This window comes from Salmo salar, chromosome 09 (genome assembly GCF_965601325.2).
Source record: "Salmo salar chromosome 09, fSalSal1, whole genome shotgun sequence".
NCBI lineage: Eukaryota > Metazoa > Chordata > Actinopteri > Salmoniformes > Salmonidae > Salmo > Salmo salar.
Window position 1 is genome coordinate 155,030,081 of NC_138299.1, and position 26,956 is coordinate 155,057,036.

At 45.4% G+C, this 26,956-nt stretch overlaps 2 protein-coding genes across 2 annotated transcripts in view; both read right to left on the reverse strand.

The window, feature by feature from the left end:
- Positions 1-17,913, reverse strand: part of LOC106609378 (uncharacterized) — a 66,209-nt gene extending 48,296 nt beyond the window's left edge. The window contains exons 1-3 of the mRNA XM_045724819.2: positions 17,858-17,913; positions 17,626-17,750; positions 1,094-1,189 (exon numbers count right to left, since the gene is read on the reverse strand). Of these exons, the coding sequence (XP_045580775.2) occupies positions 1,094-1,108 (15 nt within the window). The 5' untranslated portion in view covers positions 1,109-1,189; positions 17,626-17,750; positions 17,858-17,913. The remainder of the gene's footprint in view (positions 1-1,093; positions 1,190-17,625; positions 17,751-17,857) is intronic.
- Positions 17,914-17,979: 66 nt separating this feature from the next.
- On the reverse strand, positions 17,980-26,521 carry zbbx (zinc finger, B-box domain containing). Its single transcript, XM_082955547.1, has 4 exons — positions 26,433-26,521; positions 25,874-26,004; positions 25,268-25,381; positions 17,980-18,091 (listed from the first exon to the last, which is right to left on the reverse strand). Exons 2-4 carry the CDS (start codon positions 25,933-25,935, stop codon positions 17,980-17,982), a joined length of 288 nt encoding a protein of 95 aa, XP_082811673.1. The 5' UTR covers positions 25,936-26,004; positions 26,433-26,521.
- Between the last annotated feature and the right edge of the window lie 435 nt (positions 26,522-26,956).

The window sequence follows — 26,956 nt, forward strand, 5'->3', positions numbered from 1 at the left end:
TCTGTTACATCTGGAGTATTTCTCTTGTCTTATCCGGTGTCCTGTGTGTATTTAAATATGCTCTCTCTAATTCTCTCTTTCTCTCTTTCTGTCTTTCTCTCGGAGGACCTGAGCCCTAGGACCATGCCTCAGGACTACCTGGTATGATGACTCCTTGCTGTCCCCAGTCCACCTGGCCGTGCTGCTGCTCCAGTTTCAACTGTTCTGCCTGCGGCTATGGAACCCTGACCTGTTCACCGGACGTGCTTGTTGCACCCTCGACAACTACTATGATTATTATTATTTGACCATGCTGGTCATTTATGAACATTTTAACATTTTAACATTTTGACCATGTTCTGTTTTAATATCCACCCTGCACAGCCAGAAGAGGACTGGCCACCCCTCATAGCCTGGTTCCTCTCTAGGTTTCTTCCTAGGTTTTTGGCCTTTCTAGGGAGTTTTTCCTAGGGAGTTTTTCCTAGCCACCGTGCTTCTTTCACATGCTTTGCTTGCTGTTTGGGGTTTTAGGCTGGGTTTCTGTACAGCACTTTGAGAATATCAGCTGATGTACGAAGGGCTATATAAAAATAAATTTGATTTGATTTGATTTGATGTGTGTGCCATAGGACTCAGCTATGTGTGTGTGCCATAGGACTCAGCTATGTGTGTGTGCCATAGGACTCAGCTATGTGTGTGTGCCATAGGACTCAGCTATGTGTGTGTGCCATAGGACTCAGCTATGTGTGTGTGCCATAGGACTCAGCTATGTGTATGCCATACTGAAGTGTGGATGAGTGTGCCTGTTTGCCAGACTCAGAGAGCGAGAGAGAGTGAGAGAGCGAGAGAGAGAGCGAGAGAGAGAGCAAGAGAGAGAGCAAGAGAGCGAGAGAGAGAGCGGAGCGAGAGAGCGAGAGAGCGAGAGAGCGAGAGAGAGTACAAGAGAGAGAAAGAGAGCGAGAGAGAGCGAGAGAGAGCGCGAGAAAGAGAGCGAGAGAGAGAGAAAGAGCGAGAGAGAAAGAGCGAGAGAGAAAGAGAACGAGAGAGAGCGAGAGAGCGAGAGAGAGAGAGAGAGAGAGAGCGCGAGAGAGAGAGAACCTGTGTGCTGTCTCACCTGAATGGGGATCATTCTATGGAGCTTCAGTGCCCCCTTCTGGTGAAACTTGGCAAAACAGCCGACACAGTAGTCCTCTCCACATTCTGCACATGTCTAAAACAGAAAGTCACTCTAACAGTATTTATGCAGGGATGGAGCAAGGAGCAAAACATTAAATTATACATCCTAATATCTTCTCCACTTCCTGACATCAACCTTCCCAAACTAACTTGAAACCGCAGGATAAATATTGAGTGTTGCCGTGCTGGCCACATGAGGTGTGTGTGTGTATGTCTATGTTTATGTGTGTATGTATGTCTATGTTAATGTGTGTGTGTGTGTGTGTGTGTGTGTGTGTGTGTGTGTGTGTGTGTGTGTGTGTGTGTGTGTGTGTGTGTGTGTGTGTGTGTGTGTGTGGTGTTGGGGCCATCATATGGAAGCTCATTATCTATCAGTAGGAAAGTATTTTTAAAGCAGAGGACTGCAGCAGCCAGCCAGCCAGACAGACAGCCAGCCAGACAGACAGCCAGCCAGACAGACAGACAGACAGACAGACAGACAGACAGACAGACAGACAGACAGACAGACAGACAGACAGACAGACAGACAGACAGACAACCTGACAGCCAGCCAGACAGACAGACAGCCAGACAGACAACCTGACAGACAGACAGACAGACAGACAGACAGACAGACAGACAGACAGACAGACAGACAGACAGACAGACAGACAACCTGACAGACAACCTGACAGACAGACAACCTGACAGACAGACAACCTGACAGACAGACTGACAGACAGAGTGTAAGACAAGATGGACAGAAGATGAAAGGTAGAGGAAAGGGTGAATGAGAAAGGAGAGATGAAAAGGGCTGTCAGACAGAGAGCCACGGTATCTGGGCCTGCAGCTGCTCATGTCCCCACAGCCCTTAATGGGTTCATAAACAAGGGCTCATTTCCCCGCTCTGGCCGGGGGGTAAATTACACTGCCTCCCCAGGGGTTAGGCATCCCGTTCAGGCTACACACTCCATCCCTCTCCCCATCAGGCCTCCTGTAATGAAGGAAACTGGGTCTGACTGCCTCTCAAATACCATAGATGTAGAGACACACTGGAGTGTGACTGTGACTAGGCACCATTCAGAGTGTGTGTGTGTGTGTGTGTGTGTGTGTGTGTGTGTGTGTGTGTGTGTGTGTGTGTGTACGCACGCGTTAAAGGGCAGTCCAAAGCGGAATGGCACAGACAGCCATAAGCACTACCGTTATCATGATCATTATAGGGCACGGGGGCCATGCAGCATCTGTCTGTGTGTGTGTGTGTGTGTGTGTGTGTGTGGTATACACAGCTGAGTAATGTGTACGTAATGTCCGGTGGGTGTGTGTGTCAGAGACAGCCATAACTACTGCCATTATGACCTATCATTATAGGGCACCAGGGCCATCCCATTGTCATTTAGCCCACATCAGATTATAACATTACACTTAACGTTACACCCACCATCTAGCAGATTATAAATTAACGTTACACCCACCATCTAGCAGATTATAAATTAACGTTACACCCACCATCTAGCAGATTATAAATTAACGTTACACCCACCATCTAGCAGATTATAAATTAACATTACACCCACCATCTAGCAGATTATAAATTAACATTACACCCACCATCTAGCAGATTATAAATTAACATTACACCCACCATCTAGCAGATTATAAATTAACGTTACACCCACCATCTAGCAGATTATAAATTAACATTACACCCACCATCTAGCAGATTATAAATTAACGTTACACCCACCATCTAGCAGATTATAAATTAACGTTACACCCACCATCTAGCAGATTATAAATTAACATTACACCCACCATCTAGCAGATTATAAATTAACGTTACACCCACCATCTAGCAGATTATAAATTAACGTTACACCCACCATCTAGCAGATTATAAATTAACATTACCCCCACCATCTAGCAGATTATAAATTAACATTACACCCACCATCTAGCAGATTATAAATTAACGTTACACCCACCATCTAGCAGATTATAAATTAACGTTACACCCACCATCTAGCAGATTATAAATTAACATTACACCCACCATCTAGCAGATTATAAATTAACGTTACACCCACCATCTAGCAGATTATAAATTAACATTACACCCACCATCTAGCAGATTATAAATTAACATTACACCCACCATCTAGCAGATTATAAATTAACGTTACACCCACCATCTAGCAGATTATAAATTAACGTTACACCCACCATCTAGCAGATTATAAATTAACATTACCCCCACCATCTAGCAGATTATAAATTAACATTACCCCCACCATCTAGCAGATTATAAATTAACATTACACCCACCATCTAGCAGATTATAAATTAACGTTACACCCACCATCTAGCAGATTATAAATTAACGTTACACCCACCATCTAGCAGATTATAAATTAACGTTACACCCACCATCTAGCAGATTATAAATTAACGTTACACCCACCATCTAGCAGATTATAAATTAACGTTACACCCACCATCTAGCAGATTATAAATTAACGTTACACCCACCATCTAGCAGATTATAAATTAACGTTACACCCACCATCTAGCAGATTATAAATTAACGTTACACCCACCATCTATCAGATTATAAATTAACGTTACACCCACCATCTAGCAGATTATAAATTAACGTTACACCCACCATCTATCAGATTATAAATTAACGTTACACCCACCATCTATCAGATTATAAATTAACGTTACACCCACCATCTAGCAGATTATAAATTAACGTTACACCCACCATCTAGCAGATTATAAATTAACGTTACACCCACCATCTAGCAGATTATAAATTAACATTACACCCACCATCTAGCAGATTATAAATTAACGTTACACCCACCATCTAGCAGATTATAAATTAACATTACACCCACCATCTATCAGATTATAAATTAACGTTACACCCACCATCTATCAGATTATAAATTAACGTTACACCCACCATCTAGCAGATTATAAATTAACATTACACCCACCATCTAGCAGATTATAAATTAACGTTACACCCACCATCTATCAGATTATAAATTAACGTTACACCCACCATCTAGCAGATTATACAGGGACGCAAACTGGTGAGGGCCCAAAAAGGTGACACTTAACCACATACTGTAGAGGGAAAACATTAGTTCACAAATAGTAGTTAGTTCGTTAGCTAGTTAACTAGTCAACACCTCACACAGATTGCCAGGGTCCAGTAAGCAACTAACGCGTTATAACTTGAGGAATGGCGAGGAGTCGTTACGTTATACTAGTTAATACTATAGTGAATTGGTTAGGTTACTAATGTTAGCTCATCTGATGTTGTAACGTTAGCTAGTTAATACTATAGTGAATTGGTTAGGTTACTAATATTAGCTCATCTGATGATGTAACGTTAGCTAGTTAATACTATAGTGAATTGATTAGGTTACTAATGTTAGCTCATCTGATGATGTAACGTTAGCTAGTTAATACTATAGTGAATTGGTTAGGTTACTAATGTTAGCTCATCTGATGTTGTAACGTTAGCTAGTTAATACTATAGTGAATTGGTTAGGTTACTAATGTTAGCTCATCTGATGATGTAACGTTAGCTAGTTAATACTATAGTGAATTGGTTAGGTTACTAATGTTAGCTCATCTGATGTAACGTTAGCTAGTTAATACTATAGTGAATTGGTTAGGTTACTAATGTTAGCTCATCTGATGATGTAACGTTAGCTAGTTAATACTATAGTGAATTGGTTAGGTTACTAATGTTAGCTCATCTGATGATGTAACGTTAGCTAGTTAATACTATAGTGAATTGGTTAGGTTACTAATGTTAGCTCATCTGATGTAACGTTAGCTAGTTAATACTATAGTGAATTGGTTAGGTTACTAATGTTAGCTCATCCGATGATGTAACGTTAGCTAGTTAATACTATAGTGAATTGGTTAGGTTACTAATGTTAGCTCATCTGATGTTGTAACGTTAGCTAGTTAATACTATAGTGAATTGGTTAGGTTACTAATGTTAGCTCATCTGATGATGTAACGTTAGCTAGTTAATACTATAGTGAATTGGTTAGGTTACTAATGTTAGCTCATCTGATGATGTAACGGTAGCTAGTTAATACTATAGTGAATTGGTTAGGTTACTAATGTTAGCTCATCTGATGTAACGTTAGCTAGTTAATACTATAGTGAATTGGTTAGGTTACTAATGTTAGCTCATCTGATGTAACGTTAGCTAGTTAATACTATAGTGAATTGGTTAGGTTACTAATGTTAGCTCATCTGATGTAACGTTAGCTAGTTAATACTATAGTGAATTGGTTAGGTTACTAATGTTAGCTCATCTGATGTTGTAACGTTAGCTAGTTAATACTATAGTGAATTGGTTAGGTTACTAATGTTAGCTCATCTGATGTAACGTTAGCTAGTTAATACTGTAACGACCCGGTATTGTGTTCTGTGTTTGTGGGTGTGTTATGGTTCTCATGGCTACTAGCAGGGGTTAAATATGTCAGGACAGAGGGAAAGGTTGGGGGGGTATGATGGGTAATCCCGCGGGATTTGGAAATGATAAATAGGGATTACTGTCTCATCTTCTCTCTCTTTCTGTTCGGGGCCTTGATCTGTTCCTATGGGAGTAAACATTAATTTGACTTGGTATAGTTGTGTACATTCGGCATTTAGCGGCGTGGGCTGTGGCCTGAACAATAGCCCAGTTTAGGAATAAACCTGTGTTCTGACCTGCACACCTAGAGTCCGTCTCTTTTTCCTTTATGACCCAGCCGGGTCATTACATTGGCGTCAGAAGTGCTTTCGAACTACGGGATCAAGACTAGGCGAGTTAGCTGTTTAGTATAGGCTGGGTTAGCTTTAGCGTGACTCGCATCTACGGTCACGCTAAAGCTGGAGGGCCACATGGCGGGAGTTAAATTGTCAGTCAGCAAGATGGCAGAACTGGCGGGTTTTCCTTCACACCGCTCGAGAGCAGACGTCACGGCGACGGGGATATCGACGTCACCAGGTGCGGAAATGGCGGAGCCTGCTTATGTAAACAGAGATGGCAGCGGCCTATTGCCATTAGCCACGGTAGCGGCTAAACTGCCAAAGTTCAATGGACAAGGTAAATGGGAAGTTTTTTTCACTCAATTCGAGTTGTTGGCTAGAGCCGGGAGGTGGTCTGACGAGACGAAAGCGTTACAGCTTGCCCTGAGCCTGACAGAGGAGGCGTCGGAATGCCTGTTAACGCTAGCCCCAGACGAGAGGGGCGACTACGGTGCGCTAGTGGAGGCATTGGGGGGCCGTTTCGGCAGCGACGCGCAGCCCAACATGCTGCGGATTGAACTGAGTAACAAAAAGAGACTTCAGGGGGAATCATTAAAGGCGTTGCAAGTGGTATTCTGAGCCTGACCAGGCGGGCTTATGCAACTATGCCGATTGGGGTGCAAGACGAGCTGGCACGGGACAGTTTTATTAGAGCGCTCTCTTCCACCGAACTGGGTAAGCATGTTCAGATGGCGGACCCACCATCTCTGCGGGCTGCAGTGGAGATAGCCAGGAAGAGGGAGCTGATCTGGGGTGAGGGAGTGAGAGTGGAAGTCGCCAGTCAACCAGAGGTGAGAGCAGTGGTGGCTGGGGTGCCAGGGGTCACGAAACCAGAGTGGGTCGACGAGTTGGGCGGGCTAGTCAAGACTGCTTCGCTTGTCATGGAGAGGGGCTCCAGGCAGCGTCGCAGTGTCAGCTCAACTCCTATTGTCTGCTGGGGTTGTGGCCAGCCTGGCCACATTCAACGGGAGTGTGGCAGATTCCCCCGTCACCAGGGAAACGACGGCGGGTTCTCGCGCAGGGGGCAGCGTGGACCCACCCCCCCGCCCCCGAACCCACTGTAAGCAAAAGAGGTACCCAGCAGCGCAGACAAGAGGGTGGGGACCTGCTCCCCCAGGGTGTAGCTGCCGCCGTGTTTCCTAGTCCGGTAGTTGTGGTGGGACGTACCACCGTTGGGGACTTCTGCAATGTCATCGTCAAGGTAGAGGGGGTGGAATGTTTGGCCCTGGTCGACACGGGCTCTACAGTAACCCTGGTGAGACCAGACATACTACCTGTTGGGGTGCGGGTGGAGCCGACCCTTGTCCAGCTACGGACTGTCACGGGGGAGCTAGCCCCCATGTTAGGGAAGTGTCAGCTATCTGTGACTGTGGGGGGGAGAACTGTGGGGTGTCTGGTGTGGGTAGCAGCGGTGCAGGACCCCTGTATACTGGGAATGGACTTTTTGAAAAACTGTGGGGCTCAGTTGGACTTAGCGTCGGGCACTTTGAGGCTGTCGGGGGGGCCCACAGTGGGAATGTCGCCTTCGGGAGAGCCAGCAGGGGGCAGGGCTGTCCCTCCGTCTTCCTCCAAGCTTGCAGAAACTCCACCGGTCATCCCGGCTGCTCCCTTGGTCGTTGTGCCATTCCAGCAGCTGTCTCCGGCGGCGACGGCCTTCACTCCCCATCATGGTGCAAGCACAGGCAGCTCAGTAGCCCAAAACACACTGGCTCCTTCACCCCATCAGCCCGACGGGGGGAAGGAGGAAGCTATCGACGCCGTCGAGGCTGTGTGGCTGAATAACTGTCAGGGTCTGGATGACAGACAACAGAGACAGTTAAAGCAGCTGCTGTTGGACTTTAAAGATAGCTTCGCTTGGGGGGAAGATGAGGTAGGACAAACGCACCTAGTTCAGCACGAAATAGACACTGGGGACGCCCGACCCATTAAAATTCGGCCCCGTCGTATTCCCCTTGCCAGGAGGGAAGCAGCAGACACAGCTATTGTTGACATGTTGCGGGCTGATTTCATTGAGCCATCAGATAGCCCATGGTCCGCGCCGGTCGTCATGGTGCCTAAGAAAGGGGGTAAACTTAGGTTTTGTGTTGACTACAGGGGCCTAAATTCTGTCACCACTAAAGACTCTTATCCCCTACCGAGGATTGATGAGTCGCTAGACCACGTGAGAGGGTCCTCGTGGTTCTCCTCCCTTGATCTGCGCAGTGGCTACTGGCAGGTGCCCCTCTCGCCAGGGGCACGTGAAAAAACGGCCTTCTCCACAGATAGGGGCCATTGGCAGTTCAAGGTGCTGTGCTTCGGGCTCTGTAATGCTCCTGCCACCTTTGAGAGGCTCATGGACAGAGTGCTGGCGGAGGTTCCGAGAGACGAGTGTGTTGTGTACCTAGACGACATATTGGTGCACGGCACATCGTTCGAGGGGGCACTGGGGGCACTTAGGCGAGTGTTGGAGAGGATCTCGGGGGCGGGGCTAAAATTACATCCGGGAAAGTGCCATTTCATGCAAAGGGAGGTGGCGTTCCTGGGGCATCAGCTGGGTGGTGAGGGCATCAGCACGATGCCAGACAAAGTAGAGGCTGTGAGGGGGTGGCCAGTTCCAGGGGGGAAAAAAGAGGTTAAGAGCTTCCTGGGGCTGGCATCCTACTATCGTAGGTTTGTGAAGGGGTTTGCGGGGGTAGCGGCTCCGTTGAACCACCTTCTCAAGGAGGACACTGTTTTTCAGTGGACCGAAGAGCACCAGCGGGCGTTTGAGGCTCTCAAACGTGCCCTGATGGAGGCCCCTGTCCTGGCCTCACCAGACCCGAACAGTCCGTTCATCCTGGACACCGACGCAAGCAATGAGGGTTTGGGGGCTGTGCTGGCTCAGCGTGGTCCTGATGGGGAACACGTAGTAGCTTATTACAGCAGGACTTTTGATAAGGCTGAAAAACGCTACTGTGTGACAAGGAGAGAGCTTTTGGCTGTCGTGGCAGCAGTACGCCATTTCAAGTACTACGTGGGGGGCCTGCCGTTTGTGGTCCGGACGGATCACTCCGCCCTGCAGTGGCTTCTCTCCTTCAAGGAGCCAGAGGGTCAGATTGCCCGCTGGCTGGAGGAGCTGCAACCCTACGACTTCCAGGTGGAGCACAGAGCCGGCCTTCGCCACAGCAATGCAGACGCCTTGTCCCGCCGCCCGTGTGCTGAGGATGGCTGTGGGTACTGCGCCAAACGGGTGGAGCGAGAGAGAGAACTGTGCAGGGAGGAGGGAGTCACCGCCACGGTGAGTCAGCTGAGTGTGACAGAGTGCCGGGAGCTTGAGGCTGTGGACGTTGGGGAGTGGAGGCGTCGCCAGGAGGAGGACGCAGAGCTGCGTCCTGTGCTGCGGTGGGTGGAAGAGAGAAGACGACCGCCGTGGGGGGAAGTAGCCCCTCTATCACCAGTCACCAAGGGACTGTGGGCTAAATTCACAGTCCTTAGAGTGGCTGAGGGAGTGCTCCAGAGGGGGTGGAAAAAGCCAGCGACTGGAGAAATTACGTGGCAGGTAGTGGTGCCCAAAAGGCTGCAGGGGAGCGTGTTACAGCAGCTTCATGGGGGAGTTGGCGCAGGGCATTTTGGGGTCTCCAAAACGTTAAAGCGCATGCGTAAAGGCTTCTATTGGGCCAGGCACAGGAGGGATGTTGAGGACTTTTGTAGGCAGTGTGACGAGTGTGCTGCTAAAAAAGGACCTCCAGGTCAGTCACACGCCCTCCTACAACAATTCCCAGTAGGGGAGCCCATGGAGAGACTGGGGGTAGACATAGTGGGGCCGTTTCCAACCACAGACAGAGGTAACAGGTGGATTCTAACCGCTATGGACTACTTCACCAATGGCCGGAGGCTTACGCTCTCCCAGACCAGGAGGCAGAGACAGTAGCTGATGCGTTGGTGGGGGGAATAATCAGTCGGTTTGGGGTGCCACAGTCTATTCACAGCGACCAGGGGAGAAACTTCGAGTCACGGGTGTTCTCAGAGTTGTGTAGACGGTTAGGCACGGAGAAGACGCGCACTACTCCGCTTCACCCCCAGAGTGATGGGCTGGTGGAAAGATTTAACAGAACGTTAGCACAGCAGCTGGCCATCGTTACCTCAAAACACCAGAGAGATTGGGACACCCACTTACCGTTTATTCTTATGGCATGTAGGTCGGCTGTTCAAGAATCAACTGCGTGCTCCCCAGCGCTACTAATGTTAGGTCGTGAGTTGCGCACCCCAGCCGAACTGACGTTTGGCCACCCTCCTGATAATGACGACGGGGTTTTGCCTGGCCCGAACTATGTGTGTCGTCTGCAGAACCGGTTAGAAGCGGCTCACACCTTCGCAAGAGAGCAACTCGAGAACGCAGGGGTGCGCCTAAAGCGCCACTACGACTCGCGCGCTAGGGGGAGGCACTTTGGAGCGGGAGAATGTGTGTGGCTTCACAACCCCACGCGCAAGAAGGGGCGGTGCCCAAAGCTGGACAGTGCATGGGTGGGGCCGTGTCTGGTGATAGAGAGAGTGGGGGAGGTGACGTACCGGGTGGAGGTCCCCCCACGGAGCAGGAAGGTGGTGGTCCACCGGGACCGATTGGCACCCTACAGAGGGAGGAAAACGGTAGGAAATGGGAGTGAGGTCTCTGATGTGAGCCCACGGGAACAGTCTAACGAGGAGACTCTAGCGCAACCTGAGCCTGGGATGGGGGCTGCTTCTTTGGAGGGCGCTGGAAATGACATTGGGGCAGATGAGTGTTTTGGGGGTTCACCGGTGAGAGCCACGGGGAGGCCCAAGAGACTGATGCGACCTCCGGGTCGTTTTAAGGATTTTGTTGTGTAACCCTAGGGGCTAGGGTTTAGAAAGGGGGGGGGCTATGTAACGACCCGGTATTGTGTTCTGTGTTTGTGGGTGTGTTATGGTTCTCATGGCTACTAGCAGGGGTTAAATATGTCAGGACAGAGGGAAAGGTTGGGGGGGTATGATGGGTAATCCCGCGGGATTTGGAAATGATAAATAGGGATTACTGTCTCATCTTCTCTCTCTTTCTGTTCGGGGCCTTGATCTGTTCCTATGGGAGTAAACATTAATTAGACTTGGTATAGTTGTGTACATTCGGCATTTAGCGGCGTGGGCTGTGGCCTGAACAATAGCCCAGTTTAGGAATAAACCTGTGTTCTGACATGCACACCTAGAGTCCGTCTCTTTTTCCTTTATGACCCAGCCGGGTCATTACAATACTATAGTGAATTGGTTAGGTTACTAATGTTAGCTCATCTGATGTAACGTTAGCTAGTTAATACTATAGTGAATTGGTTAGGTTACTAATGTTAGCTCATCTGATGATGTAACGTTAGCTAGTTAATACTATAGTGAATTGGTTAGGTTACTAATGTTAGCTCATCTGATGATGTAACGTTAGCTAGTTAATACTATAGTGAATTGGTTAGGTTACTAATGTTAGCTCATCTGATGTAACGTTAGCTAGTTAATACTATAGTGAATTGGTTAGGTTACTAATGTTAGCTCATCTGATGATGTAACGTTAGCTAGTTAATACTATAGTGAATTGGTTAGGTTACTAATGTTAGCTCATCTGATGTAACGTTAGCTAGTTAATACTATAGTGAATTGGTTAGGTTACTAATGTTAGCTCATCTGATGTAACGTTAGCTAGTTAATACTATAGTGAATTGGTTAGGTTACTAATGTTAGCTCATCTGATGATGTAACGTTAGCTAGTTAATACTATAGTGAATTGGTTAGGTTACTAATGTTAGCTCATCTGATGTTGTAACGTTAGCTAGTTAATACTATAGCGAATTGGTTAGGTTACTAATGTTAGCTCATCTGATGATGTAACGTTAGCTAGTTAATACTATAGTGAATTGGTTAGGTTACTAATGTTAGCTCATCTGATGATGTAACGTTAGCTAGTTAATACTATAGTGAATTGGTTAGGTTACTAATGTTAGCTCATCTGATGTAACGTTAGCTAGTTAATACTATAGTGAATTGGTTAGGTTACTAATGTTAGCTCATCTGATGTTGTAACGTTAGCTAGTTAATACTATAGTGAATTGGTTAGGTTACTAATGTTAGCTCATCTGATGATGTAACGTTAGCTAGTTAATACTATAGTGAATTGGTTAGGTTACTAATATTAGCTCATCTGATGATGTAACGTTAGCTAGTTAATACTATAGTGAATTGGTTAGGTTACTAATGTTAGCTCATCTGATGATGTAACGTTAGCTAGTTAATACTATAGTGAATTGGTTAGGTTACTAATGTTAGCTCATCTGATGATGTAACGTTAGCTAGTTAATACTATAGTGAATTGGTTAGGTTACTAATGTTAGCTCATCTGATGTTGTAACGTTAGCTAGTTAAAGTTAGCTATCTGACTTTATTAGCCAGCAAATTTTCCCAACTCAATTATTTCATCAGTTAAATTGGCTAATGTTGCTCAACATTTCTCTGACTACCTAATGGAGAATTAGATAATGTTACTTAACAATGCTAACAATACTTGTTCCACCACACTTTCTCCCTCACCTCAAACTTTCCATATGCCAATTGTTTTTCAGTTACAGATCATGCAGTACGCTTCTTCACCTTCCTACCACCGTCTCCGTGGTCAAGCTTATCATCTACCTCTTCGTTATCGTTCAGGGGACGCGCTGCTGTAAATGGCCTTTCTACTCTCTGCTGTCTTTCCAGAGAGCACGCGCTGATGCTGTAACTTGCAAATTGGTTGTCTCTTCTCTCTTCAGCCGCGTGCTGCATTCTGCTGTTAAGTGAACGATTGGCTGAGCCTTGGATACAGCCAGTATTGCTCCAAACGCGCATCACTCTTTCGCTTACAGCCAGTAGCCTGATCCAAAACCCCTCTCCCAAACTTTTCTCATCGGATCTACACGAATCACGTAGGTCACCTATTTTTGGATTCAAAACGACCAATTTCGCTGAAAGGTGACTAGTTTGCATCCCTGATTATAACATTATGCTTAACGTTACACTGCACTATATAGCAGATTACATTACAAACAACGTTACACTGCACTATATAGCAGATTACATTACAAACAACGTTACACTGCACTATATAGCAGATTACATTACAAACAACGTTACACTGCACTATATAGCAGATTACATTACAAACAACGTTACACTGCACTATATAGCAGATTACATTACAAACAACGTTACACTGCACTATATAGCAGATTACATTACGAATAACGTTACACTGCACTATATAGCAGATTACATTACGAACAACGTTACACTGCACTATATAGCAGATTACATTACGAACAACGTTACACTGCACTATATAGCAGATTACATTACGAACAACGTTACACTGCACTATATAGCAGATTACATTACGAACAACGTTACACTGCACTATATAGCAGATTACATTACGAACAACGTTACACTGCACTATGCATCAAATAAGGACAACAAGGGGGACCAACAAAAAAAAGGAGACACCCATTCCCTCCCACCTCTCTCTATCTCTCTTTCACTCTTTCTCTGTGTGTTACTTTGACTCTAAACTCTACATGCTGCAGGTTCGGGATTCTGCATGAGCAGAAACACCCAGGGTAAACTGAGGAACACCCCTACACACCCAGTGATATCCCCGCTGTACGGCTGTAAACTCTGCTGTACGGCTGTAAACTCTGCTGTACGGCTGTAAACTCTGCTGTACGGCTGTAAACTCTGCTGTACGGCTGTAAACTCTGCTGTACGGCTGTAAACTCTGCTGTCTTTAGGCTGGATATTCTGCTGTCTTTAGGCTGGATATTCTGCTGTCTTTAGGCTGGATATTCTGCTGTCTTTAGGCTGGATATTCTGCTGTCTTTAGGCTGGATATTCTGCTGTCTTTAAGCTGGATATTCTGCTGTCTTTAGGCTGGATATTCTGCTGTCTTTAAGCTGGATATTCTGCTGTCTTTAGGCTGGATATTCTGCTGTCTTTAGGCTGGATATTCTGCTGTCTTTAGGCTGGATATTCTGCTGTCTTTAGGCTGGATATTCTGCTGTCTTTAGGCTGGATATTCTGCTGTCTTTAGGCTGGATATTCTGCTGTCTTTAGGCTGGATATTCTGCTGTCTTTAGGCTGGATATTCTGCTGTCTTTAAGCTGGATATTCTGCTGTCTTTAAGCAGGATATTCTGCTGTCTTTAACCTGGATATTCTGCTGTCTTTAGGCTGGATATTCTGCTGTCTTTAGGCTGGATATTCTGCTGTCTTTAGGCTGGATATTCTGCTGTCTTTAGGCTGGATATTCTGCTGTCTTTAGGCTGGATATTCTGCTGTCTGTAGGCTGGTTATTCTGCATGAGTGGCCAATTATTAAGGACTGGGATACACCCACCACCACAGAGATAACAAACACAGTCTTTAGCCAACAAGTAAACATCAACCCTTCGCTTCAGCATCTATGGAAACTCACAAGACTCTGTAACAACGGTTATATTTTACCAATAGAAGACATAGACAGGACTATGATACAACAACACATGGTGGAGAGAAGACATAGACAGGACTGTCATACAACAACACATGGTGGAGAGAAGACATAGACAGGACTATGATACAACAACACATGGTGGAGAGAAGACATAGACAGGACTATGATACAACAACACATGGTGGAGAGAAGACATAGACAGGACTGTCATACAACAACACATGGTGGAGAGAAGACATAGACAGGACTATGATACAACAACACATGGTGGAGAGAAGACATAGACAGGACTATGATACAACACATGGTGGAGAGAAGACATAGACAGGACTATGATACAACACATGGTGGAGAGAAGACATAGATAGGACTATGATACAACAACACATAGTGGAGAGAAGACATAGACAGGACTATGATACAACAACACATAGTGGAGAGAAGACATAGATAGGACTATGATACAACAACACATAGTGGAGAGAATACATAGACAGGACTATGATACAACAACACATGGTGGAGAGAAGACATAGACAGGACTATGATACAACACATGGTGGAGAGAAGACATAGACAGGACTATGATACAACAACACATAGTGGAGAGAAGACATAGACAGGACTATGATACAACAACACATGGTGAAGAGAAGACATAGACAGGACTATGATACAACAACACATGGTGGAGAGAAGACATAGACAGGACTATGATACAACAACACATGGTGGAGAGAAGACATAGACAGGACTATGATACAACAACACATGGTGGAGAGAAGACATAGACAGGACTATGATACAACAACACATGGTGGAGAGAAGACATAGACAGGACTATGATACAACAACACATGGTGGAGAGAAGACATAGACAGGACTATGATACAACACATGGTGGAGAGAAGACATAGACAGGACTATGATACAACAACACATGGTGGAGAGAAGACAGACAGGACTATGATACAACAACACATGGTGGAGAGAAGACATAGACAGGACTATGATACAACACATGGTGGAGAGAAGACATAGACAGGACTATGATACAACACATGGTGGAGAGAAGACATAGATAGGACTATGATACAACAACACATGGTGGAGAGAAGACATAGACAGGACTATGATACAACACATGGTGGAGAGAAGACATAGACAGGACTATGATACAACACATGGTGGAGAGAAGACATAGATAGGACTATGATACAACAACACATAGTGGAGAGAAGACATAGACAGGACTATGATACAACAACACATAGTGGAGAGAAGACATAGATAGGACTATGATACAACAACACATAGTGGAGAGAAGACATAGACAGGACTATGATACAACAACACATGGTGGAGAGAAGACATAGACAGGACTATGATACAACACATGGTGGAGAGAAGACATAGACAGGACTATGATACAACAACACATGGTGGAGAGAAGACATAGACAGGACTATGATACAACAACACATGGTGGAGAGAAGACATAGACAGGACTATGATACAACAACACATGGTGGAGAGAAGACATAGACAGGACTATGATACAACACATGGTGGAGAGAAGACATAGACAGGACTATGATACAACAACACATGGTGGAGAGAAGACATAGACAGGACTATGATACAACAACACATGGTGGAGAGAAGACATAGACAGGACTATGATACAACAACACATAGTGGAGAGAAGACATAGACAGGACTATGATACAACAACACATGGTGGAGAGAAGACATAGACAGGACTATGATACAACACATGGTGGAGAGAAGACATAGACAGGACTATGATACAACACATGGTGGAGAGAAGACATAGACAGGACTATGATACAACACATGGTGGAGAGAAGACATAGACAGGACTATGATACAACACATGGTGGAGAGAAGACATAGACAGGACTATGATACAACAACACATGGTGGAGAGAAGACAGACAGGACTATGATACAACACATGGTGGAGAGAAGACATAGACAGGACTATTATACAACAACACATAGTGGAGAGAAGACATAGATAGGACTATGATACAACAACACATGGTGGAGAGAAGACATAGACAGGACTGTCATACAACAACACATGGTGGAGAGAAGACATAGACAGGACTATGATACAACAACACATGGTGGAGAGAAGACATAGACAGGACTATGATACAACAACACATGGTGGAGAGAAGACATAGACAGGACTATGATACAACAACACATGGTGGAGAGAAGACATAGACAGGACTATGATACAACAACACATGGTGGAGAGAAGACATAGACAGGACTATGATACAACAACACATGGTGGAGAGAAGACATAGACAGGACTATGATACAACAACACATGGTGGAGAGAAGACATAGACAGGACTATGATACAACACATGGTGGAGAGAAGACATAGACAGGACTATGATACAACAACACATGGTGGAGAGAAGACATAGACAGGACTATGATACAACAACACATAGTGGAGAGAAGACATAGACAGGACTATGATACAACAACACATGGTGGAGAGAAGACATAGACAGGACTGTGATACAACAACACATGGTGGAGAGAAGACATAGACAGGACTATGATACAACAACACATAGTGGAGAGAAGACATAGACAGGACTGTGATACAACAACACATGGTGAAGAGAAGACATAGACAGGACTATGATACAACAACACATGGTGGAGAGAAGACATAGACAGGACTATGATACAACAACACATAGTGGAGAGAAGACATAGACAGGACTATGATACAACAACACATGGTGGAGAGAAGACATAGACAGGACTATGATACAACACATGGTGGAGAGAAGACATAGACAGGACTATGATACAACACATGGTGGAGAGAAGACATAGACAGGACTATGATACAACACATGGTGGAGAGAAGACATAGACAGGACTATGATACAACACATGGTGGAGAGAAGACATAGATAGGACTATGATACAACACATGGTGGAGAGAAGACATAGACAGGACTATGATACAACAACACATGGTGGAGAGAAGACATAGACAGGACTATGATACAACAACACATGGTGGAGAGAAGACATAGACAGGACTGTGATACAACTAACATTTCTAAGAGGAAAGGTAACTAGAATAGACGGATACAGAAAGTGTGTGTGTGTGTGTGTGTGGGATACTAACCAGTCCAGCAGCCCTGGCCTCACACTGGCCACACACCTTCCCCCTCAGCCTGGTCTTACTGCTGGACACCTGACCACCTGAGAGAACAGCTGTAGCCTTCTCCTTCTCTAACACCCTGCAGACTTCTGGACAGACAACACACACACACACACACTTTGTTGTATAACTAACCATACCAACACACATAGAGTACAACCATATATCGCACACACACACACTTCTGAAATTTCACCTGGCTGAGGTTGATCTTTGAGGAGCCGTATCTTCACCTTGCCTGCTGACAGCTGTTTGGGGTAACATAACACATTGGAAGAAAACAGTCAACACTAGAGGAATGATTTCAGTATAGACATTTCAGACCATCATGGGGCTTGCCTTTTGGAGTCCACTCTCCTTGTTCCTCTTTGCACAGTGGTTATTCACAGCTCCAGCCTGCCCTGACTTCCAACGGGAACCACCAAACCTCCTGACAGAGGGAGAGGGAGAGAGAGAGAGAATAAATCAGAACTTATAATAGACATGACCATGAACATTTACAGTGGTGTAATAATCAACAGAGATCAAACCAGATCATACCGTGGGTTTAGTAATCAATAGAGATCAAACCAGATCATACCGTGGGTTTAGTAATCAATAGAGATCAAACCAGATCATACCGTGGGTTTAGTAATCAATAGAGATCAAACCAGATCATACCGTGGGTTTAGTAATCAATAGAGATCAAACCAGATCATACCGTGAGTTTAGTAATCAATAGAGATCAAACCAGATCATACCGTGGGTGTAATAATCAACAGAGATCAAACCAGATCATACCGTGGGTTTAGTAATCAATAGAGATCAAACCAGATCATACCGTGGGTGTAATAATCAACAGAGATCAAACCAGATCATACCGTGAGTTTAGTAATCAATAGAGATCAAACCAGATCATACCGTGGGTGTAATAATCAACAGAGATCAAACCAGATCATACCGTGAGTTTAGTAATCAATAGAGATCAAACCAGATCATACGGTGGGTTTAGTAATCAATAGAGATCAAACCAGATCATACCGTGGGTTTAGTAATCAATAGAGATCAAACCAGATCATACCGTGGGTTTAGTAATCAATAGAGATCAAACCAGATCATACGGTGGGTGTAATAATCAATAGAGATCAAACCAGATCATACCGTGGGTTTAGTAATCAATAGAGATCAAACCAGATCATACGGTGGGTGTAATAATCAATAGAGATCAAACCAGATCATACCGTGGGTTTAGTGCTTCTCTCTAACTAAACTAGTCTCATTGAAATAATGGCAACAGACACATGGTCTGACAGTATTCCATGAATTGTAAATGGGCAATAAAGTTGTGACGTATTGTATTACTTTCTCTACATTAGATAGAACTACTGGCCTAATTTCAGGGAAACGTAAGTTCTTTGTGAGAACTGTTAAACTGAAACTGTCTAGCTACCTTCAATAAATTTCAACATTTTAAGGCATTTGCAATTCAACCACTTTTGGAAGGGTTAGGCCTACAACAAATACCCACACATGAAACACTATTATGTGTAAAGTGATAATGTTGTTTGGTCTACTTGTGAGGTCACGATAAAGGCAATGTTCCATCTACTGTGGACAATAAAGTTGTATTTAAGTCTATATTCTACACACACACACCAGTGAAAGGGGGAGAGACAGAGAGACATGTGAGTTATTCATGCCTTCCTCAGACTGAATCATGTATATTATAGCGTTCTCATTACTGTCTCTGGTCTGACTGGTGGTTGGTTTTGATAGAGCTGGCAGCCTGTCACCATACGAGATGTCTAGACCTGTTTATGTGGTGTGTGTGTGTGTGTGCATGTGTGCGTGTGTGTGTGTGTGTGTGTGTGTGTGTGTGTGTGTGTGTGTGTGTGTGTGTGTGTGTGTGTGTGTGTGTGTGTGTGTGTGTGTGAGATTGTTTTAGAGGGGAGGAACAGACCTAATTATAAAGTCATACATCAACTGGAGAGAGGACAGGCGAGCCACAGATGACACATACACCAAAGGCACGATCCCTGTCCAAGCACAGTATCCCTAAAAACACACAGACTGGATGTAATATGAGGTCTGTTGGCAGGCCTCTCCAGCCTGTGGCCTCTCCAGCCTGTGGTCTCTCCAGGCTGTGGCCTCTCCAGCCTGTGGCCTCTCCAGGCTGTGGTCTCTCCAGGCTGTGGTCTCTCCAGGCTGTGGTCTCTCCAGGCTGTGGCCTCTCCAGCCTGTGGCCTCTCCAGCCTGTGGCCTCTCCAGCCTGTGGCCTCTCCAGCCTGTGGTCTCTCCAGGCTGTGGCCTCTCCAGCCTGTGGTCTCTCCAGCCTGTGGTCTCTCCAGGCTGTGGTCTCTCCAGGCTGTGGCCTCTCCAGCCTGTGGCCTCTCCAGCCTGTGGTCTCTCCAGGCTGTGGTCTCTCCAGGCTGTGGTCTCTCCAGGCTGTGGTCTCTCCAGCCTGTGGCCTCTCCAGGCTGTGGTCTCTCCAGGCTGTGGCCTCTCCAGGCTGTGGCCTCTCCAGGCTGTGGCCTCTCCAGGCTGTGGTCTCTCCAGGCTGTGGTCTCTCCAGCCTGTGGCCTCTCCAGCCTGTGGCCTCTCCAGGCTGTGGTCTCTCCAGGCTGTGGTCTCTCCAGCCTGTGGCCTCTCCAGGCTGTGGCCTCTCCAGGCTGTGGTCTCTCCAGGCTGTGGCCTCTCCAGGCTGTGGCCTCTCCAGGCTGTGGCCTCTCCAGGCTGTGGCCTCTCCAGGCTGTGGCCTCTCCAGGCTGTGGTTTAATTAGCACGTCCACCTCCACTCCATCACCATGTCTCACGTCTGCTCAACACAAACACTCAGTGGCACCACCACCGTTACACACAGGGTGTGTGTGTGTGTGTTACTGTCTAACCCAACTGTATGATTGTTAGTAACAGAGTTCAACAGCCTGCACCCGTCCTGTCAGGACCGTGTAGAGGTCTCTGTAAAAACAGCCCAAAACACAACCATCTCATCATCCCCTCTCAAACACCTTCACCTAACTCACAGAACAGACACAATGAGCACCGACAGAACCCCAGAAACATCAACGACTAGTCAGATATGGTTGCCCTACCGTTCCAAAATACAGCACATCAATCTGATGTCAGGTGCATGAAAGGTGACCTCAGGTTAAACTACCGCTGTCATACCTGTCACGCTTCACACTGTCACCCTGAGGACATTACATCATCCCCTAGGACATATCTGTCTGTGTCTGTGTGTGTGTGTGTGTGTGTGTGTGTGTGTGTGTGTGTGTGTGGTGAATGGAGCCATGTCACTGTCACCCCCTACCACCCTCAACAGACTAGAATAGCATAGTGAGAGACCATCAGACAGACTGGATGTTGTGATTCAGGTATGGGCATGAGGGTTCAGGAACTCTAGAACCATCCAGAACACTAGAACCATAGAACCATCCAAAACACTAGAACCATCCAGAACACTAGAAGCATCCAGAACACTAGAACCATAGAACTATCCAGAACACTAGAACCACAGAACCATCCAGAACACTAGAACCATAGAACCATCCAGAACACTAGAACCATCCAGAACACTAGAACCATAGAACCATCCAGAACACTAGAAGCATCCAGAACACTAGAACCATAGAACTATCCAGAACACTAGAACCACAGAACCATCCAGAACACTAGAACCATAGAACCATCCAGAACACTAGAACCATCCAGAACACTAGAACCATAGAACCATCCAGAACACTAGAACCATCCAGAACACTAGAAGCATCCAGAACACTAGAAGCATCCAGAACACTAGAACCATCCAGAACACTAGAACCATAGAACCATCCAGAACACTAGAACCATCCAGAACACTAGAAGCATCCAGAACACTAGAAGCATCCAGAACACTAGAACCATAGAACCATCCAGAACACTAGAACCATCCAGAACACTAGAACCATCCAGAACACTAGAACCATAGAACCATCCAGAACACTAGAACCATCCAGAACACTAGAACCATCCAGAACACTAGAACCATAGAACCATCCAGAACACTAGAACCATCCAGAACACTAGAATCATCCAGAACACTAGAACCATAGAACCATCCAGAACACTAGAACCATCCAGAACACTAGAACCATCCAGAACACTAGAACCATAGAACCATCCAGAACACTAGAAGCATCCAGAACACTAGAACCATCCAGAAGACTAGAACCATAACACCATCCAGAACACTAGAACCATCCAGAACACTAGAATCATCCAGAACACTAGAACCATAGAACCATCCAGAACACTAGAACCATCCAGAACACTAGAACCATCCAGAACACTAGAACCATAGAACCATCCAGAACACTAGAACCATAGAACCATCCAGAACACTAGAAGCATCCAGAACACTAGAACCATAGAACCATCAAGAACACTAGAACCATCCAGAACACTAGAACCATAGAACCATCAAGAACACTAAAAGCATCCAGAACACTAGAACCATAGAACCATCCAGAACACTAGAACCATAGAAGCATCCAGAACACTAGAAGCATCCAGAACACTAGAAGCATAGAACCATCCAGAACACTAGAACCATCCAGAACACTAGAACCATAGAAGCATCCAGAACACTAGAAGCATCCAGAACACTAGAAGCATAGAACCATCCAGAACACTAGAACCATCCAGACCACTAGAACCATCCAGAACACTAGAACCATAGAACCATCCAGAACACTAGAAGCATCCAGAACACTAGAACCATAGAAGCATCCAGAACACTAGAAGCATCCAGAACACTAGAAGCATCCAGAACACTAGAAGCATCCAGAAGAGGAGAAGGAATCTATAAACAAGCCCCAGCTTCAGCAGGCCAAACACACTGGGTGATGTAGTGTGTGAGCTCAGCAAGCCTGAGTATATTTCTAGTATACTGTAGTTAGTCCTCTCTCCTTCACGCTGCAGACAGAGTAAGACAATACATCCATTTCCATTGTTGCTTCATTCTGCTCCACAGATAAAAGAGGCTTGATGTTGCTTCATTCTGCTCCACAGATAAAAGAGGACTTGATGTTGCTTCATTCTGCTCCACAGATAAAAGAGGCTTGATGTTGCTTCATTCTGCTCCACAGATAAAAGAGGCTTGATGTTGCTTCATTCTGCTCCACAGATAAAAGAGGAATGATGTTGCTTCATTCTGCTCCACAGATAAAAGAGGCTTGATGTTGCTTCATTCTGCTCCACAGATAAAAGAGGCTTGATGTTGCTTCATTCTGCTCCACAGATAAAAGAGGCTTGATGTTGCTTCATTCTGCTCCACAGATAAAAGAGGCTTGATGTTGCTTCATTCTGCTCCACAGATAAAAGAGGCTTGATGTTGCTTCATTCTGCTCCACAGATAAAGAATAGAAGCAACCAAGGTGCATGAAATGAAGAACAAACTGAATGTACAAGAGACTTTCAGCCACTGTTAGAGGGGTGGTGTTAGAGGGGGTGGTGTTAGAGGGGTGGTGTTAGAGGGGGTGGTGGTGTTAGAGGAGGTGGTGGTGTTAGAGGGAGGGGTGGTGTTAGAGGGAGGGGTGGTGTTAGAGGGAGGGGTGGTGGTGTTAGAGGGAGGGGTGGTGGTGTTAGAGGGGGTGGTGGTGTTAGAGGGGGTGGTGGTGTTAGAGGGGGTGGTGGTGTTAGAGGGGGTGGTGGTGTTAGAGGGGTGGTGTTAGAGGGTTGGTGTTAGAGGCGGTGGTGGTGTTAGAGGGAGGGGTGGTGTTAGAGGGAGGGGTGGTGTTAGAGGGGTGGTGGTGTTAGAGGGAGGGGTGGTGGTGTTAGAGGGGGTGGTGGTGTTAGAGGGGGTGGTGGTGTTAGAGGGGGTGGTGGTGTTAGAGGGGGTGGTGGTGTTAGAGGGGTGGTGTTAGAGGGGGTGGTGTTAGAGGGGGTGGTGTTAGAGGGGGTGGTGTTAGAGGGGGTGGTGGTGTTAGAGGGGTGGTGTTAGAGGGTTGGTGTTAGAGGGGGTGGTGGTGTTAGAGGGAGGGGTGGTGTTAGAGGGAGGGGTGGTGTTAGAGGGGTGGTGGTGTTAGAGGGAGGGGTGGTGGTGTTAGAGGGGGTGGTGGTGTTAGAGGGGGTGGTGGTGTTAGAGGGGGTGGTGGTGTTAGAGGGGGTGGTGGTGTTAGAGGGGGTGGTGGTGTTAGAGGGGTGGTGTTAGAGGGGGTGGTGTTAGAGGGGGTGGTGTTAGAGGGGGTGGTGGTGTTAGAGGGGGTGGTGGTGTTAGAGGGGGTGGTGGTGTTAGAGGAAAAAGGAAGTTCAATTAAAAAGAAAGTGCTACATTATTATTAAAATCCTCCTCCTTTTCTCCATTTCAGACTTTTGATTCTCTCACTCTCCTCCCTGGTTCTCTGTCTTCATAAAGGAGTAGGGTGTGAGGAGTTGAACAGGAGAAGTTGCCTGTTCTCTGTCTTCATAAAGGAGTAGGGTGTGAGGAGTTGAACAGATACTTTGTATCCAGATCCTGTCTTATTGATGAATGGCTCTGAGACAGGGAAACAACAGGCCCTGTAGTTCTCTACATAAACAGCACTGTGATTGGAGAGTGGATGATACTACCCTACACTCTCAATCTAACAGTTCCTGTAGAACACACACACACACACACACACACACACACACACACACACACACACACACACACACACACACACACACACACACACACACACACACACACACACACACACACACACACACACACACACACACACACACACACACACACACACACACACACACACACACACAGTCCTGTGTCGTCTGGTAAAGCAGTAAACACAGCCGTATTTTACCGTGACACTGTTTCCTTTACATGTTTATCGTCAGTAGCAGCAGCTCGGCCCTCCTCTCTCCAGTTGATGTACGAGTTCATAAGGAGGTCTGTTCCTCCCCTCTAAAACAATCTCAGCCAAACTCTACACACACAGAGAGAAACAATCTGCCCTTAACTATTTCCAGAGATGTCTTCACCCCATCATTGGCTGTACACTTCCATGGCTATTATGTATGAATTTTCACCGGGACAAACAGATTGCAAACACTTGAGACGTAAACTCTCCCAGTAGTTCATCTCCCTCCCCTGTTACACTTCAACTGTCATTTATTATGATTGAGTGTGTGCACGTGTGTGTGTGTATTAGTGGGAGGATGGGGGTGCGTGCAACGTGTGTGCGAGTGTGTGTGATAAATGAAGCCCAGTGAATGAGTTATGGGCTCGTATAGTGTGATATACGGCCCTAAAACGCTGTTCTCCATAACTTCCCAAAGCAATGCACCCTGGGTCACACATCTCAACGTTATTAATGAAATGCAGGGAGGGGGAAAACAATCATATATAATACAAGATAATATGTTTATCTTTCCCACTGAAAATGTATTTCCTGCCTAAATTAGCAGAGTTTCCGTTAACCCACATTTGCCAGATAATTGATGTGATACTAATGGTCCAGCTAGGATATATGGAGGATAGGACACCAGATAACACACTGCAGCAACTGCCCGTGACACATCTATCTACACTTCTAACAGGTTCTCCATCTCTCTCTCTCTCTGTCTTTCTTTCTCACAACTATCAGTCACTCTCTCTGTTACTCACTCTCTCTCCTCTTTCTCCCGGCTCATGCTCTCTCTGAGTTGTTGCAGTCGATCCTCCATGTCTTTACTCTCCTGGGCCAGCATCACTGTCTCCATGCGCAGCTCTCGCAGGTTCCTATGGAAACACACAAACAATCAACAACAATCAATTCATCTTATCAATCACTTATCAGACTAGAGAAGCACCTACCAGTTCATCAATTACATTGATTACCTATTAGACCAGAGTAGAGTGTCACCTATCGATTCATCCATCTAATCAATTAACTATTAGTAAATGAGAAACACCAAGGAATAGGATCTATTTACGCTACATTCTGGAAAAAACAGAAAGCAACTATCAGCACAAATAGACAAAGCCCATCTCCTAATGATCCAATGTCAAGAGATAAGAATAGGGAACAATGGACAAACGGGAGAAGACAAGAAAAATAAAACGGGTTTGACATTTTTATCGACAAAACCATTAACTTTCTTTATTGAAAACAAGAGCATTTTGGTAGATCCTTTACCTAAATGAACAAGCATTGGTTTGTCCCAATCAACTCAGAGTTGAGCCGGTGTTGCATTGGGGAAGAGAGCAACAGATGAACAACTCTCCACTAACCTGGCATTGAGCTTGACTGACTTGGGCTTGTTGGGAATCACCACAAAGTCATTTAGATTCATGGCTCCACTCTCTAGATCTTGGTTATTCCCTGTGCACCTTTTGTGTGCCTTTTTACACACGGCTCCCTGCTGTAATAAAAACCCAGATTAATCATATAAAACCTGCTAATTATTTCACTGATCAGCCAGGCCAGGCTAAATCACACATAGGAAATACTGCTGCAATAAAATGAACTGAATATCCGGGGCAAAATATGACACAATTGCATAGTAAGGCAGTTAAAACCTAACCAAAATGACAGAATATTGTAATGGCTATTAATAACAGAAACAGGTAGTTTTGAGGTATCAACACCTTCTGTGATTGCACATGTTTGTTTAGGCTAGCTAAGTAGCTATCTACTGTACCTAACGTTAACGTTTAGCTAACGTTACTTGTTTTTTGGCTAGCTAGACTGGCTAGTTTAATTAACTAGATAAAGTTAGCAAGTTAGCTTTCATGTCACTTCCAGACCATCATTTTTATTTTTATTTTAAACGTCATGTAAAATAATTACCTCGGATTTATCTTATTATGTCCCCTTTAGCTATTTGAAATAAAGTTGGTTAAAACAAACAGCTCCTTTCTCAAGACAGAAACCTGGTTGTTGTGCATGGTTGTATCTATGGAAACGTAACTCTCGCGATAGTCCACAAGAAAGGAGCGGGGATTTCCTTCCGGCACCTCGGTGCTTACATTTTTAATTAAATGGATTTGTTTCGCTCACTCTCTCCTCAAATTCTCATTTAGAAGACTCCTGTAAATAATGTGTTCAAGGAATGAACTCTGACATCATATTCAAAGATAGGCAAAACCCATATTGCTACTGCAATCATGGACAGCTCGAATTATTTAATTAAAATCATTATAGGGTTCATATTAACTTATCTAGATATTATGTTATGATTAAAACCTTAATTAAATTAATCAGTGTGTCTAAATTCGTCATCAAATGAGCATAGGAATTTTCCTCCCGTTTTTATATATTCAGAAAGCAGCACATGCCTATTTGAGCATGACAGCGAGACACAGACTGTTTTC